The 16237-nt window shown below is 25.7% G+C and overlaps 1 protein-coding gene across 15 annotated transcripts in view; it reads left to right on the forward strand.

Moving 5' to 3' along the window:
* The window catches only part of LOC122852059 (zinc finger protein 853-like), a 44946-nt gene extending 30804 nt beyond the window's left edge, over positions 1 to 14142 (forward strand). For 7 of the 15 annotated variants that reach the window (XM_044151628.1, XM_044151637.1, XM_044151654.1 and 4 more), the window contains 7 exons: positions 6517 to 6676; positions 7995 to 8207; positions 8299 to 8421; positions 8540 to 8674; positions 8765 to 8965; positions 9058 to 9275; positions 9358 to 14142. In XM_044151628.1, the coding sequence (XP_044007563.1) occupies positions 6517 to 6676; positions 7995 to 8207; positions 8299 to 8421; positions 8540 to 8674; positions 8765 to 8965; positions 9058 to 9275; positions 9358 to 9726 (1419 nt within the window). In that variant the 3' untranslated portion in view covers positions 9727 to 14142. The remainder of the gene's footprint in view (positions 1 to 6516; positions 6677 to 7994; positions 8208 to 8298; positions 8422 to 8539; positions 8675 to 8764; positions 8966 to 9057; positions 9276 to 9357) is intronic. The other 8 variants (XM_044151662.1, XM_044151670.1, XM_044151732.1 and 5 more) reach the window with 5 other exon arrangements.
* The last annotated feature ends 2095 nt before the right edge of the window (positions 14143 to 16237 follow it).

Here is a 16237-nt window from a genome sequence, read left to right on the forward strand (position 1 = left end):
TGAAAAAAAAAAAAAACAAAAAGGAAGTAGAGATTCAAGAAAAGATGCATTGGGGGCTTGTTAATGAAATTCACCCCTTTAACAATGGGCCAGAAGAACACCCAGTGGCTTGAATATTTCGATGAAGAACAGGGCTCTTATACTTGCACAATATTTTTTTTATTTTTTTTTTTATTTTCGGTAAAGGCCCTATATGGGGTTATTTTTTTATCACCATTTGTATTATTTAATTCTCTCATCTTTTCTTTTCATCAGCTACATTTGCATGTGCCTTAGCGAACATTGTTTCCTTTAATGTCACTCTCATTCTCTCTCACTATATAGCAATCAATGTTGTCGACTATTATATATACTTTTTTTTTATCATCATATATCAAATGTCCAAGAAAAAAAACTTCAATCGTGAGAAATATTACCATTCATTTTAAATACAAACACAAACACACATTCACACATCAAATTTAATAAGCTGAAATTATTTTATAATTGTCAATTAATATCTGCAGTGTATATATGCTTATAAAATTAATATATATTATTTTTTAATCATCATGGTTTTTGCATTTCTTCTGCTATGTACTTGCTTCAGTATCTAACCTAAAATAATTATCAACCAAATACGCAATGTGTATATGATTAATCGAATTCATTTTTTCAAAATTGAAAACAATTGTTTTTTCAAATACAAAAAACAATTCATGGAAATTTTAGTGCAAGGCTGTACTAATAATTTTCGATGTCTCAATATTCGAATGATTAATATATATTAAATGACTTGCAGTTTAAATTTTAATATATATATTTAAATTTTAAAATCACAAACTTTGCATGCGCATGGGACTCATTTATTTTTACGCTATATACACAAATGTCATTTTCTTCCGCCCATTATTTTTTTTTTTTTTTCGCTAAATTTTTATGCGCAAGCGTTAGTCTAATTATGCACATGTGTAAGACAAAGATAGTCACTGCATAAACGCATCATTGACGATGCATGCGCAGCATAAAAAAATCGAAAAAAAAAAAAATTACGGTCGAAAGAAAGTACACATCTGGCACAACTGCATCGACGCAATATTGTAAGAAACATTTTTAAATCTTCTGGATCTATAATTGATGAGCCAAAGGTTTATTTTGAAATTTTATTTTTTTTTTATTTTAAATAAAAATAATCATGAAATCTTTGAGATTATTCAGCGTATTTATTTTTTATTTTCGCAACAAAAAAACGTCCACGTTAAAATGAAAATCTCGAAGCAAATTTTAATCATCATTTTGGCAAAATTTATCTTAATAAAATTTTCAGTCAGTTTGTAATAAAAAAAACATTTACAATCACTGCTGTTTTTTTTTTTTTTTCATACAGTTTCTTGTTTATTTTATTTATTAGTTTTTTTTTATTATCAAAATAAATAATTATTTTCTTGTTTAAAACAGATTTAATTATGCTTAGAAAAAGCTTAGGTAAATTACTCTTCAAAGAAAATTAATTTTTAACTGAACAATAAATTTTCCTGATAGGGCTTGGGTGTTGCAACCGGGTCGAACTTAAAATCCACAAATTGTTTTCTTTCTTTTCCAAAAAAAAAAAGCCTGCACATAATATATAGAATTTGCATTAACAACAACATATATATATTTTATCAAATCATTTGCGGGTACTTGAATACTGCATACATATATATATATGAACTACTTTGTCGAGATCTTTTCCACTTTAATTCACTGCACACTGATTCGTAAAAAAAACATCAACTTTTGGCTTTTCTCCAGCTACGAAAAGACTTCTTCGGTTGGCGTCATGTGGTATTTATATAGAAAAATGAGACGGTTCTTTCTGATCTCCCAACGTTATAGTCTATAAGTATACATGCAATTTATTCAAAACGAACGACAAAAAAAAAATAATTTTCATAAAAAAAGTAAATAAAATTTTCGCAACTAGAGAGTATTTTTGGAATACGGTCATATTTTTTTTTGAAAAATTAAATAATCAGTTGAATTATTTCAGTTAAATCAATGATTCAAAGCGTTTGGAAAAATTTGAATCAAAATAAATTAATTTTTTAGCTCAAAAATCCATATAGTCTTCCCTCTTTTCGTTGTAAATTTCATGTGAATTTTTGCAACAAATTAAAAATGTAAATTTATTTAAATTTATATCCACGATTTTTAATGTGTATTTTTATACATTTTATATTTCTCTGTTAATTATATTTTGTAATTAATGAGGAAAATAGGTGATTCAAAAAATAAATTTGATAATAAGATGAAGAGACAATAATTTCGATTTTCTTCATTCGAAATATTTCGAAATTCAATCGTTGATATTTGTAATTTTCCAATTAAAAAATTACAAGACATTTCTTTGTTTCAAGAGAGAGCTTTATTTATGAAAAAATATTAAAACTAGTTTTCAATTTTTGTATAATGTTATACGAACATTTGGTAAAACTCAAATCAAAGAATGTTGATGGTACAGTTACGAAAATATTCAGTTAAAAACTGACCTTGCTTGATGTTTTTTAAGTTGCTCAAAAAGAGCTGAATTTTTTTCTCGAACAAAGAAATTTTTTTGCATTTTATATATATACATCTATTCTTATATTTATGCATCTATATATATATGCAGTTCTTGCTTATACTCCCTCCATTCATATGTATGCATTTACCAAACTGCTTGGATGGTGTGTTACCGTCAAAAGTTTCGTACAAGGTAAGCAAGAAAAAATTGAAACAGACAAAGAAAGAATCTTGAAATAAAATGAATTACTACGAAGGTTGTCTGAGGCCTCGTGGTATGACCTCGTACAGAGATTCAGAGAGTGAAAAAAAAATTCAAATAAAAAAAACGAAAAGATACATGCAGGAAAAAAAGTAAAGAGAAGAAAAAAAATTTCTTTTTTTTTTAAATCGTTTTAAGAAAAAATAACAAGAGAAATAAAAAAAAAAAAAAACAGAGAGGATTGCATATACACAAGAACGAAAAAGAAAAAAAAAAAATCAAAAAGAAACATTGAGGAAAAAAAACGACAGATTCAAAAAAAATCACTTGTCTGGCAAATTTGCCCTTGACTTCAATGAGCCCTGTATTGAGTACTTGGTTTATATGCAATAAAAAAATCGATAAAAATCCTTCAAGGTAATTTTTAATATGATCCTCTTATTTTGTCAATTTTTGAGTATTTAAATTATTGATAAATATTTGTCAAATTCTTCAAAAAATTTATCACAATTTATCCCTGAGTATAAAAAAATTTTTATCAATTGATTTTCTGGAGCTTTTTGATGATTTTATGAATTTTTCTTGAGTCACTGATTCTTTTCTATGGAAAAACTATGAATTTCATAAATTCTATGGCTGACAAATTTCTGATATTCAAATAAACTTCAAAAAAAATATGGAAAAGTGAAAAAAAAAAAAAACTTTTGATGCATGATGAAAATAAAAAAAATGATACTATTATAAGCTACTACGAAAATGGCCAAAAAAGAAAAAGAGAATGATAATGCCTACAAAGAGAATTTATATAAAAAAAAAAAAAAAATGGTTTCACAAAAGTTTCATGCATCGCTACCCATAACGTTCACACCCATTTCCTTTTCACGCCACACCCTAGTTGAGGTGGAGGTGGAGGTCTTTTAATGCGCGTCCGGTTGAGTCTCTTACCAAAATATAAAGACATGCAAGCATAGATATGGTGTACTAGATATTGTATGTATATTATCAAAAATCATTGTTGTATTTTTTTTCTGAAATTATTACATATATTCATGTTGACAAGATAAAAATACTTATATTAATTTTATATATTAATCAACAATACCAACGAAAAAGAAAAGACATCAATGAGCTAAAAATTACTGTCATAAAAAATGACATTAATTTGAAATTCCATTAATGAAATTGAGACATTTTTTTTCGAAAACTGGAGAAAGAAATTGAGACATTATTTCAAACCTCAAATTACAATTTGAAAAAAAATAAAATTATAAATTTCACATAACAATTGGTATATTGGTTATAACGAGTATATAAAAAATTGAAAAAATAAAATAAAATGATTAATATTTTCTCATCTAATTGATGGAAAAATGAAAAAATTTTTGAATTAAAATTCCACAATTAAAATGAAATATTTCGTATAAAATATAAGAAATAAATTAATGCAATTTAAAAAAAAATAAAATTTATACATGAAGATCTAGAGGCGTTAAATAAACGATGAATAAAAAAAAAGTTGTACTGAAAGAAAAGTAAGCGTTGCATTAAAAAAAGAAATATACGAAGAAAAAAAAAAAAAAAAAATGAGAAGAAAAAAAGAGGTAAAAGTCAGTGCATGGGGCAAAAAGCATTGGTTGCAAAAAAACACCCAAGGCAAAAAAGGAAAAGTACAAAGATGGAACCGGTTTTTTCCAGTTGGGCCAGGTCGGGGCGACGAACCTTCGTTCCGCAGCCACCCTCTGAGAATAACTTCTACGCGGCAAGTTCTCTCTTTTTAAAAAATTTTTTCTTCAGGGTTCTCATGTCTCACTTTTGTGTATATACTTTTTATATATATTTCATCGTCATTGCTGGTTTTATTTTTTTTTAATTCATCTATTTATTATTATCTTTTCTTCTTCATGGTGAAGACAAAAATTTACATGTACACAAAAAATACACTCACAAATGTGCAACTCATATATTATGATGCCATAATTTTTTTTTGAATATAGCATAGTATACAAAAATTCATAAAAATTTAGATCGAAAATGAGGCAACACAAAAAAAAAACACACAAAAGAACATTGTTGATTTGACAATAGTAGCCAATGATGCCCTCAAAATACACAAGAGCCATTTAAAATATTCAATGAAACAAGATTGAAGGCTTTATAATTTTTAAAGCCATTGCCGTTTTAAGACTTGAATATAATTTCAGTCTTTTTCTCACCATTGATAGCATTTGATAATTCCACTTTCTTATTATTTTTTTTTTTTTCATATATAAATTTTCTTTTCTTCAATCCCTACACAATTTTTTTTTTTTTAAATCTTGAATTACTTCTACAGTTACAAGTACAAGTATATATGTAAAAAAAATAACTGATGAATTTTATTTGACTGATATATTTTTAATTAAAATAAAAAGCCCAAAAAAATTCGACAATTTTATTAATTTTTATTTAAATTATATATGGCGTGGCCCCGGTAATCGTGTGTGTTAAAATGATATTTAATTAATTTCGTGTTATAAATATAACCTGAATGATGATGATAATGAACAATTAACTGGGACGTCGGATTTTCCATTGCTCTAAGTTTTTATTAGTAATAATCTTGATTTATATATGTATTATTATATATATAAATACAAGATGTCGGTTATTTACAACCATTAATTTTAAATAAATATATATATTGTATTCGTAATGTATAAAAATTTAGATTGTAGTGTTATATATATTTATGTGTTTATAAAATATTATTAAAGTAAATAACTATCAACACTTATAGAATAAAATATTAATTATATACTATTGAAAACCAACGTTATTTTTTATATATTATCGTTTGTTTTCAATAATAATAATCCAAAGGCACACATTGCAAAAAAAAAAAATAACGACTAAAAAAAATATATAATCACTATCGTGTTTAACGCTTTTTATCCAAAGTACCAATCATTTTTTACTCTTTCGCTTTAAATATTTATCTGTAAATTTCTAACATTGAGCTTTGATCTTTTTATTATTTTCAAAAAAAATTTTACACACTGTTAAAAATATTTGCCAAAAATTAAGAAGGAAAATTCTAATCTTTAAAAAAATATGTTTTTAAATAAAAACAAAAAAAAAATGTCTTAAGTAATTTAAATTAATAATGCAATTTTATTAATGAAAAATAAATTCAATAAAATAATTTAAAATAACTTCAACTTGATATAATGATGAGTTTAATTTGTTTTACAAACATTAAGACATTTTTTTTTCTTTTTAAATTAAAAAATTTTTTCTTCAAAAGCATATTTTTCTAAATATTAGAATTTTTTTTTGCAGTGCACCTTTGAAACAAAGAATACAATACTCCAATAGAATCAAATAATGAATTCATACAAAGTGTAGTGCAATGGTGGTGACAAATGAAAAAAAAAAAAAAAAAAAAAAAAACAAATCATCCACTACATAAGTATAGTTTAGAACAATATTTAATCCTAAATCTCACACTTTGGTATCATTCTGTTTTGTGCTTGTCTGTCTTGCTGCTTCCGGGTACAAACAATAAAAAAAAATATCGAAAATAAAAATCAAAAATCAAAAAAAAAAATATTAAAAAAAAAAAAACAAACAAACGAAACAATACACATGGGCTCGGTCTATCTTTGGGTGGCTCCTCAACACTACCGGTGTTCGCGATTGTCTACCTGTTTGCTACCAATTTGTGGTGTGCACCACAATCTTCTGGCTCATCATTCAACTGCCAATAACAATATAAAAAACAAAAATACAAAATAAACAAAAAAAAACAAAAGGAGTTGCAACAGCGTGTTGTGTTCCAGCAACACGCCGGCCTCATCGGCGGCCCAAATGCTACCAGCTGTCCAGTCTGTCACAAGCTATTCCTTGGAGGTGAAGCACTGATGGAACACATGAAGATCACACACAAGGATCCAAATGCTTCTGGTGTTGCCAGTAAGTATTTTATTTAAACAACAAGATCAAGGTTATTTTATCAAATTTGTCTCTCATTTTAATTATTAGATAAATTATATTTTAACTATCCATATCCGATCGATTTATATTTATTTTTTTTTTTTTTTTTTTACGAAATATCATATCATTATATAAATTAAATGAATTTTTTTTAAATTTATTAAATTTTTTACGAAATTTTCTATTTATTAAAAATATATGAAATGATAAAATTTATATTTTCAATTCTGTATTCTATTTTTAAAATACAGAATAATAATAAATTTTTAAATATTTAAAACTAATATTTCTTAGTTATTCAAACTTTTAACGAGACAATTCTGATATTAAAATTATTTCATATGTCTTTGAATAAGCTTTTGGCGCGGGCATTACGTGGCTTTTATTCTCATGATATGGTTATATATATTATCTATGTGGTAAACTAACGAAAATCTTATTTAATTTACTCAACTATTAAATATTTTCTGAATGTATGATCTACGTGAGTGAAAAATTATGATTGTTTTTACCATTATCATCAACATCATCATCATCATCAATAATAATTATTAATAATATTAACTCTAATTTTATTAAAACTGCAGTACCAACTCGAATTTTATTAGGAAAAAAACTTTTTCAATAACTTTTTTCAATAAGAAATCATTGTATTATTAATAAATATTGTTATATAAATTTTATACACTAAAGATGATCATTCTAAATCAAAAAAATTGCACTAAAAATTCACACGGTTACCATGAAGGTATTTATGAATTTATAAGATCCTATCAAAAATCAGGGTGATCGATCATTTGTTTTTTTTTTAAATATTAAAAAAGCTTAATGAAGATAATTTAATTTCTGTAAAACATTTTTTACGGTAATTCATTAACCACATAGCAAACCGTAACTCTCAATTTAACGCAAAATAGCAGAATATTTTTCCGATTTTAATTTACATAGAATGTCAACGTGAGAGTGCAATTACTAACGTGATAAGCCTCAATGTATGACATAAATTTTAATAACGAATCAGTATGTAATTTATTAATATCCGCTACTTGACGTGTTTAATTATACTTTCAATGTAAATATTTACATGGAAATATTGCCAAATAATGCAACAGTTGTTTGTTGACTTTGTTTTTTTTTTATAAAAATGATCATCTTTTGTAATAAACAGTATGATGATGATGTTGATTAATTGGTTGATGAATGATGATTGAATGAGATAGTTTTTTCGTTATGAAAAAAAATCTTTGGGTTGCTTTATCCTGCTTGGCATTGACCTCGACCTTGTGTCGTACTATTGTTCCTCCTGCTGACTGCACCACCTCCGTTGCTGGGGTTTACCTAGCGAAACGAAGGACCGCGAATCATCCATGTCCAGTTTGTGGGAAACACTATGTCAATGAAGGAAGTCTAAGGAAACATTTAGCTTGCCATCCTGAAACTAGTCAACTGAGCACAAATCTTAGAATGTGGCCTTGCTCTGTTTGTCAAGCAGTATACACTCATGAAAGCGGTAAATTTTTTTTTAAATTATATAAATTTCTATTTTAAATTTATTAATTCTGCTTATTAATCATTTTTATTGTTATAATTTTTTGTTATAGGTTTACTAAGTCATATGGAGCATATGAGAATGGATCCTAAGCATCAATTTGCTGCCCAGTATGTGCTTAGTCGTGCTGCTGCTGAAAGACGTGAGAGAGAACTTTTAACTGGCTCTAGTTTAGGTGAGCATTATTAATTGAATAATAATAATCTCACTTAAAAATTTAGTGTCAAAATTTAATAATGATTTTTTTTCTTAAATATGTAAATTATATCAATGGATTTTGTGATTTCTTTTAGGTTCTGGCCTCAGTGTATTGTCAGGACAAGGTGGACCACAAAATTTACAACAACCACCAATGTGTCCATCACCATCTGCTCATTCAGATAGCAGCAGTGGGAATGGTAGATTATCATCAGCTGGTAGTGAACCTGGTACGTTATTCTAATTTTTCATTCAATTATTCATCTATTTTGTTATATATATAATACTTTTTATAAATAAGATCTAACTTACGAGAGCAGATTTTTGTTCAGGTTCTGGTCTTTTAAATAATAACAACAATAATAACAATAATAATATGGCATCACCTGGACCAAGTGGAAATAAATTAAGTGAAATGTTGAGAGTTAGTAATCAACAATCATCAGCTCAACAATATCATGATGAAATGCAATCACAACAACAACGTATGGCTGTTATGGCAGCTGCTGTACAAGCAGCAGGTAATATTTTTAATTTAATTTTACTATTATAAATAAATAATTTTAATGGTAAATCAAAAAAAAAAAACTAATTTGATTATAATAATTTTTAGGTTTACAAAATTCTGTATCACCAAATTTGTCACCTGTGGATGTTGCATCATTAGCAGCAGCCATGAGAATGGGAAATAATGGTGATATGACGAGCAATGGTCAAGGTTCAACTGGTCCACAACAACAAAATGTCCAATCTGGTGGTGAACAAGCTCTTAGAATGCATCAAGCAGAGGCACTTCTTCGTTCACAAGCTGAAGCAGCACTGAGACTCGCTGTCAGTATATACATTTGAAATTTATAATGGATTTTAATTTAATAATATAATTTTCTTTTTTGTTATTAATTAATGATAATAGGTATCACAAGCAGCAGCAGCAGCAAGCTCAGCCGTAACAAGTGATATGAGGCATCATTTAGGACAACACAATGGTGGTGGTAATACATCAAATATGTCTGGACATCATGCCAATCAACAATTATCACAACAAGATAGTCTATCACCAGATCTAGGTAAGTCAAGCCAGATGATGAGAAGCCTCAGCGACGATAATCAGTCATCCAACAAGCGTGTTAGACTAACTGGAGGACTGATTCCATCATCAGGAGAAGCATTACGGCTGCAAGAACAACGATTAGAACAAGCACTAAGATTACATGGTGATCCACGAGCACTTGGTTTTACTCTTCAACATGTTGTTAATCAACAAAACAATCAGCAACCATGAAAGTTTAGTTACTACTGAGATGAGTGGACCTCCTGGGCAAATGACATGTCTTTACCAATTGAACGAGATCAAATTCAAGTACAACAACAACAGCAACAACAACAAAAGCATCAAACACAATTGCAACAACAAGTACTTCAGATCCAGCAACAACAACAGCAGCAACAACAACAACAACAGTTGCAGCAACAGCAACAGTTATTACTACTGCAACGTTCAACGCCAATTCATGACCAGCAACAAATTAATACTGTGTCTGGCTAATTAATTAAGGAGGACATATATCAACAAAAATAAATAATAATAAATTGTTATTATTAACAAACGCCCAATGGAGGTACACAGCAAAAATACTCGCTATCTCAGCAGTACAATTTATTCAATAAATAATCAAACGGACAATACTCTGTAAAACTTGAGAGTGGATTGCTTAATTTTCACTCAATTATAGTTCAGTCATTCAATAATTATAAAAATAATTAAATGAAGGGATAATATTACCAAATAAGTTTAATGAAAATTAATTGATGAATTTTTAAAATATCATTAAATGACTTTTTGGTTTAATAATCACGTCAACAACATTTAATCTATCGTGAAAAAAAAGCAGGGCTATTTTCCTGTAGTATTTAAAAAAAAAATAAAACAAAATTTTTTTTTTAACCCGGGACAAATATAAAATACCAGGTATATTTTCGCCCGAAAACGTGCCATAGTAATAAAACAAGATACTGCTAATCATCAAAATATTTAAAAGTAATAAACCTTAGTGATATATCAGATGATTACACTGACGTTTTATGAGCCAAGTACAAGAGTCGAGTGCCAAGGTGATATTGATGGTTAAATATTACGGGTGATACCATCATTATCTACTAGAATAACCAGCTGGACTCAGCTTATAATTAAATAATATAATAATTGAATAACCATTTGTAGAAAATTTTTAAAAAATTAATCTACATAAAAATGGATAAATTCATAACAAAGAAGAGGAAATGATTAAAATAAATAAAATAATAATCAACGTATGATTAAATCAAGTCAATCACACAAATGACTAATTTAAATTTAAAAAACAAAATAATCATTGCTAAAATGAAAATAAAAATTTACCCAATGTTCACATTAATTTGACACTTTACAAGAGCAATACAGAAAGACATTTTTTAAAAATGTAATTAAAATTCAGTGCATAATAAAAATTACGACAATTGCGTGTACTAAAATAATACATATGGAATAATAATAATATTAATAAATATAAATAAAATATATATAAATTTTAAAAAAGTGCTTGGCATGGCACCATAAATTATTAGTACATAAGACGAACAAGCAAAATATATATAATTAACATCAACTATATTATATAATAATAAAAAGAAAAAATACTTTATAAATTATATAATAAAAAAATATATTGACGGATTTCAATAAACGTTGAAAAATATATATTGATGATTTAATATATATAATGACAACGTGGTAAATTTTTTTCTACCGTGAATTTGATGATGATTAATTAAAAAAAAAAAATGTTTTTGAAGAGATTAAACAAAAATATTAATAATAATTAAATATTAAATATTATTATATATAAATATACATTATTAAATATAGTAATCTATGATGGAATTTTAGACTTAAATATATATAATATAGACTGAATAAATGAGGGATGTATAAACTTATTCGTCTGGTATATTTAAATCGTTGCATATGTGTATTATTTGTACAAAAGTGCGTGAATGCAGATAGTGTTTAAATGTTGAATTTAGTATGTTTGGATTTAATATATTCTAGACAAATTTGTTTATATCATCAATTTATAAATGAAATTTTAGAATTTAATAATTAAACACAATACAAACAAACAAAATAATTAAAAACAAAAAAATTAATAATAATTGTACGATAAAGTATAAAATAATAATGTAAGTTTTTTGAATGTATGAGGTGATCTGAGGTCCTGTGATTGTTAATAATCGAAATATTTTTTTATTTCCAAAGGAAGTAAACACGTAAAAAAAATTTCTGCGTCGTTTTGAATCTTTTAGAAAGAAATTTAAAAATATATACAAAAAAAAATAAATAAAACAAACAAACAAAAAAAAATAAATAAATAAAAAAAAAAACTTTGCAATATAAATATACGTTATGTTCTTGCAATATAAAACAAAAGATTATATATCTGCTTAAGAATAAAAGAAAAGAACCAAGAGGGGAAAAAATATATATAATGGTTAAGACAAAGTATTAACAAATTACGTGATTTTCAGATGACGATTGAAGCTCGTAGTTTTTTAATTTATTACCTCGGTGTTTTTTAAAGTTTAAAAGAGATGCTTGGTCATCTGTGCTCAAAAGAAATTCTTTTTTTTTCTTTTTTTTTCTTATTTCTTTTTTTATCTTCATTGTTTTTAATTTTTAAATTTATTTTTTTTGAGTTTTATCTCAATAGAAAATGCATATGAATGATCAAACGATAAATTGAGAGAACAAAAAAAAAATTGAAAAAAATTCTTCAAATAAAATATTATTGGATGGAATTATTAATAATTTGGAAAAAATAAAAAATGAAAAATTGAACACCATGTAAAGAACGAAACTAAAGATATGTTGCTTCATCAAGTTTTATCGAAAAATATATAATACATTATTTAATTAAAATAAAACAATTATTGATATATTTTTTTTTTTTCAAAATTACATAGATAAAAATTATAATAAAAAAATAAATTATTGTTTTATCAAAATTAAATAATTTATAAATATATATATATTTTAAAAAATTATTAATTTATTATGAAATATTCAGCAAATAAAAAATAAACCAAAGTTAGTAAAACGATTGATATAAATATTTCGAATACGTCCGTAAATTATGTAAGGATTTATATTACGTAGATTTTATATTTTTTAAACTCTCGATTGACTTATTATTATTCATAAGAAAAATTAAAATTAATATATAATGCAATAATGAAAAATATAAAATTAATAATGACGAGAGACAGTGATATATATTATTTTTTATTTTCGAAACAAAAATTAATTTTAAAAATGAAAAAAAAAAAAAAAAAGGTTTATCAAATTCCTTACAAAATTAATGGACAGTCAATAAATATAACTTGTTAAAATGCACATATCTTTAGATCGATCTTAAATATCCAATATTAAATTAAGATCTTTCATTTCTAATCAAAAAAACATCTTCAATTTTTTCATTCTTCGAGTTGCATATTTTTTAATCCCTGAGAGCAGACAAAATCTAGCTGAGTAATTGAAATAACTTTTTTTTTTTTTTTTAAATGTTGAACAAATATTATCAACTAAATTTAAAAAAAAAAAAAAAATAAACAATAACATCCACGTTGTAATTACTCAACGACAATGAATTATCAATAAAAAAATATTAAGGTTAGCAAAAAGTGCATCCTGCCGTGAGTCAAGGGTCGCTTTTCTGAAGTTCTAAACGTTAAAAAATTAATTAATAATCAAGGATAAAATAACAAAAATAAAAAAATCGATCATCAAACAAAAAATTTCAGAAATATCTAATGCATCCCTCGGCATGCATTGACGCAAGTATGCCATGGATATGTAAAATATTCAAATCCTTGAAGCAGCAAAATAATGAAAATATATAATAAAAAAAAAAATCACACAAATACACAAAAAATAAAAAAATAAAAAACACACAGGTACAATAGTTCGTAGTGTATGTTCTGTAATCGAAGAAAATAAAAAACGAAAAAAACAAAAAATAATTAAAAAAAAAAAAAAAAAAACAACGTGACGATAACGCCGCGTAAAAAAAAAACTTAAAAAAAAAAAAAAAATAATAATAATATTATTAATAATTTACAAATATATTGATTTACATATGCCCGTACTCATAAGGGGGGTTTATGTGGCGCAGGTGCTCTACTAGATTTCTGAGAGTTGATAAAAAAAAATTAAAAAGCGATAAACAAGATTCAAGGAATACAAGATTGAATGATTAAAAATAATAATGTCAAACATCAATTACTTATTTACTTAAGATTTGATGATTGGTTAAATGTAAAAAAAAAAAAAACATTTAAAATAATATTCAATTGTGCATTATTATTATGATCATTCAAAAGGTAAAATGATAAAAAAAAAAGGATGAAAATGAGCAACTCAGATGAATGATAATGAGTATATTAAGCGACTGCAAAACATTACCCCACAAATCATAATCTTAATCTCTTCATGTAAATTGCTAAATGTTTATAACTAAAAAAAATTAATGCCATAGCCCGGATGTGCTGGTGTATACTCCCAGCGCATACACTTACAAATAAGACTCGACCGTGAATAAAAATAAAAAAAAAAATCCGTAAATCAAATAATTGATATACGGTAATATTGATTCAATAATACCAAGACAACGATATTAAATAAATTAAACAGTGACATTTAAAGTCCATAATTGATTGAAAATAAATAAAATACAAGAAGACACAGTTAAATAAAAAAAAAGGATTACATCAACGTTTGTTGCCCACTATACGTTGATGAAAAATCTTGTAATAAACCAAATTATCAAATTACGTTCTCCCGTACGTATATTTGATAATACACATTTCTTAAATACACGGGGTTTTTTTACATTTGATGGTGTATATACTTAAAGATGGATAAAAACCTCACACAACAATTAGACATCATTTATTCACAAACACTTCACTATACACTTTAAAAGAAAGAGATAATACAATAATACTTTTAACACTTAATAACACGCAATACGGATATGTAAAGCCAATTGATTTTGTAAATTGCCCAAATAATTTTCAAACAATTTGATCAATTGATAAAAAAAAAAAAAAACAAATCAAAATTCATTTAAAAAATTTTTGTAAAACCAATCAAAGGTTTTTAATATTTTTCATTCGGAATTACACTATATGATGTGATATATTAAAATTCGATAAATAATTTGGATTATAATTCAATCAAAATTATAAAAAAAAAAAATTAATTTGCAACAAACTTGCGGCCTCTGGCTAACGATTGGATGCAAACTTATATATTAAAGTTTGCTCTCCATGCACCCACAACTCCAACAACAACAACAACAACAATGAAAGAAAAAATTTTGAACATGAAAAATGATTAAATTGTAAGTTGATAAACATTATTGACAAACAATTAATTGGAAAATTAAATTTCTAATGTTTACAACTGCAATTGTGACATTTTAAAAATAAAACTAGACAATGAACTGACAAAGCAACGGCTTTATAAAAAGCAAGCAAATATTTAATTTGAAAAAAAAAAACAACAACAACAACATCAACAATATCAAGAACAAATATTGTATTTGTTCTCTTTTATCAACGGATTATAATTTTTTAATGAAATAACATTACTATGTGGTAACACATGGTTGTACAAAACAAGCTGAACTTTGGCTGAACAATTAAAATGATCTGCAAGTTCATAATTTTCAATTTTATCTTGTATATCCATGTGTGGAAAAGAAAAAGAAAAAAAAAGAAAAATAGAAAAAAAAAAAAACCATAAAATGCATAACATATATTATACATGAAAAAACCCACAGTCTATAGCAGTGCGAGTGCCTCGTCGGCTGATGCGTTTTCACGCATCATCATAGCCCTGACCGAGCCTCCGTATTTAAAACCGGAATAAGTTGTTTAAATGTTATTATATAATCGAGAGTCATAGTTCTTAAGCCGGTGAGTTTTAATCTCATACTTTTTTAATTCATCAAATTGGCTATTAAATAATGAGCATTAAATTCTTGTTTAATGTATACAAGAATATTAAATTTTAAAAAAAAAAATAAATAAAATAATAAAATTCTTAACGTATTATATTATTGAGATTAAAACTGACCGTGTGGCCTATAGATGAAACTAATTATCGACGATCTTAATCATCAATAGTTGTTCCATAAGTCTGTGCCATTGATTTTTTTAAATATTTATTGTTCTTATGTTCAAAGGAATGATGTATTGATTTTTAATTTATCCATAAACAAACAGAAAAAAAAAATACCCATAATAATGCCATTTGGCCCTTTGCATGCGTATCCGAGTTGTGTAATAGACCAAAGTTTTATAACTTCATTTAAAAAAAAAAAAAAACTAATAAGCATTATTAAGAAATAGAAAAAAAAATCAATACAATACGCATACGTAATTTTTAATTGTATAATATTTTCATGAAATATTATATAAATAGAAAGAAGAAAAAAAAAAACAAACAGAACTTTTTAACAAGTGGGTGCCTCTGAAATCCATATTATTATTCGTAAAGTTAAACAATTTTTATTGAATATAACTTAGCAAAATAGTTTTTAAAAAAACTCATACAATAGTAGAAACAACAGTTATTACAAATCGTGAATTATACAATTATTAAATAAACAAATTAGATATGAAACAGGATTAATTAACTAATAAACAATATTACGGTATTAGGGTCTTTTCCGGGATTTCGAAAATTACATAGT

This window comes from Aphidius gifuensis, linkage group LG1 (genome assembly GCF_014905175.1).
Source record: "Aphidius gifuensis isolate YNYX2018 linkage group LG1, ASM1490517v1, whole genome shotgun sequence".
NCBI lineage: Eukaryota > Metazoa > Arthropoda > Insecta > Hymenoptera > Braconidae > Aphidius > Aphidius gifuensis.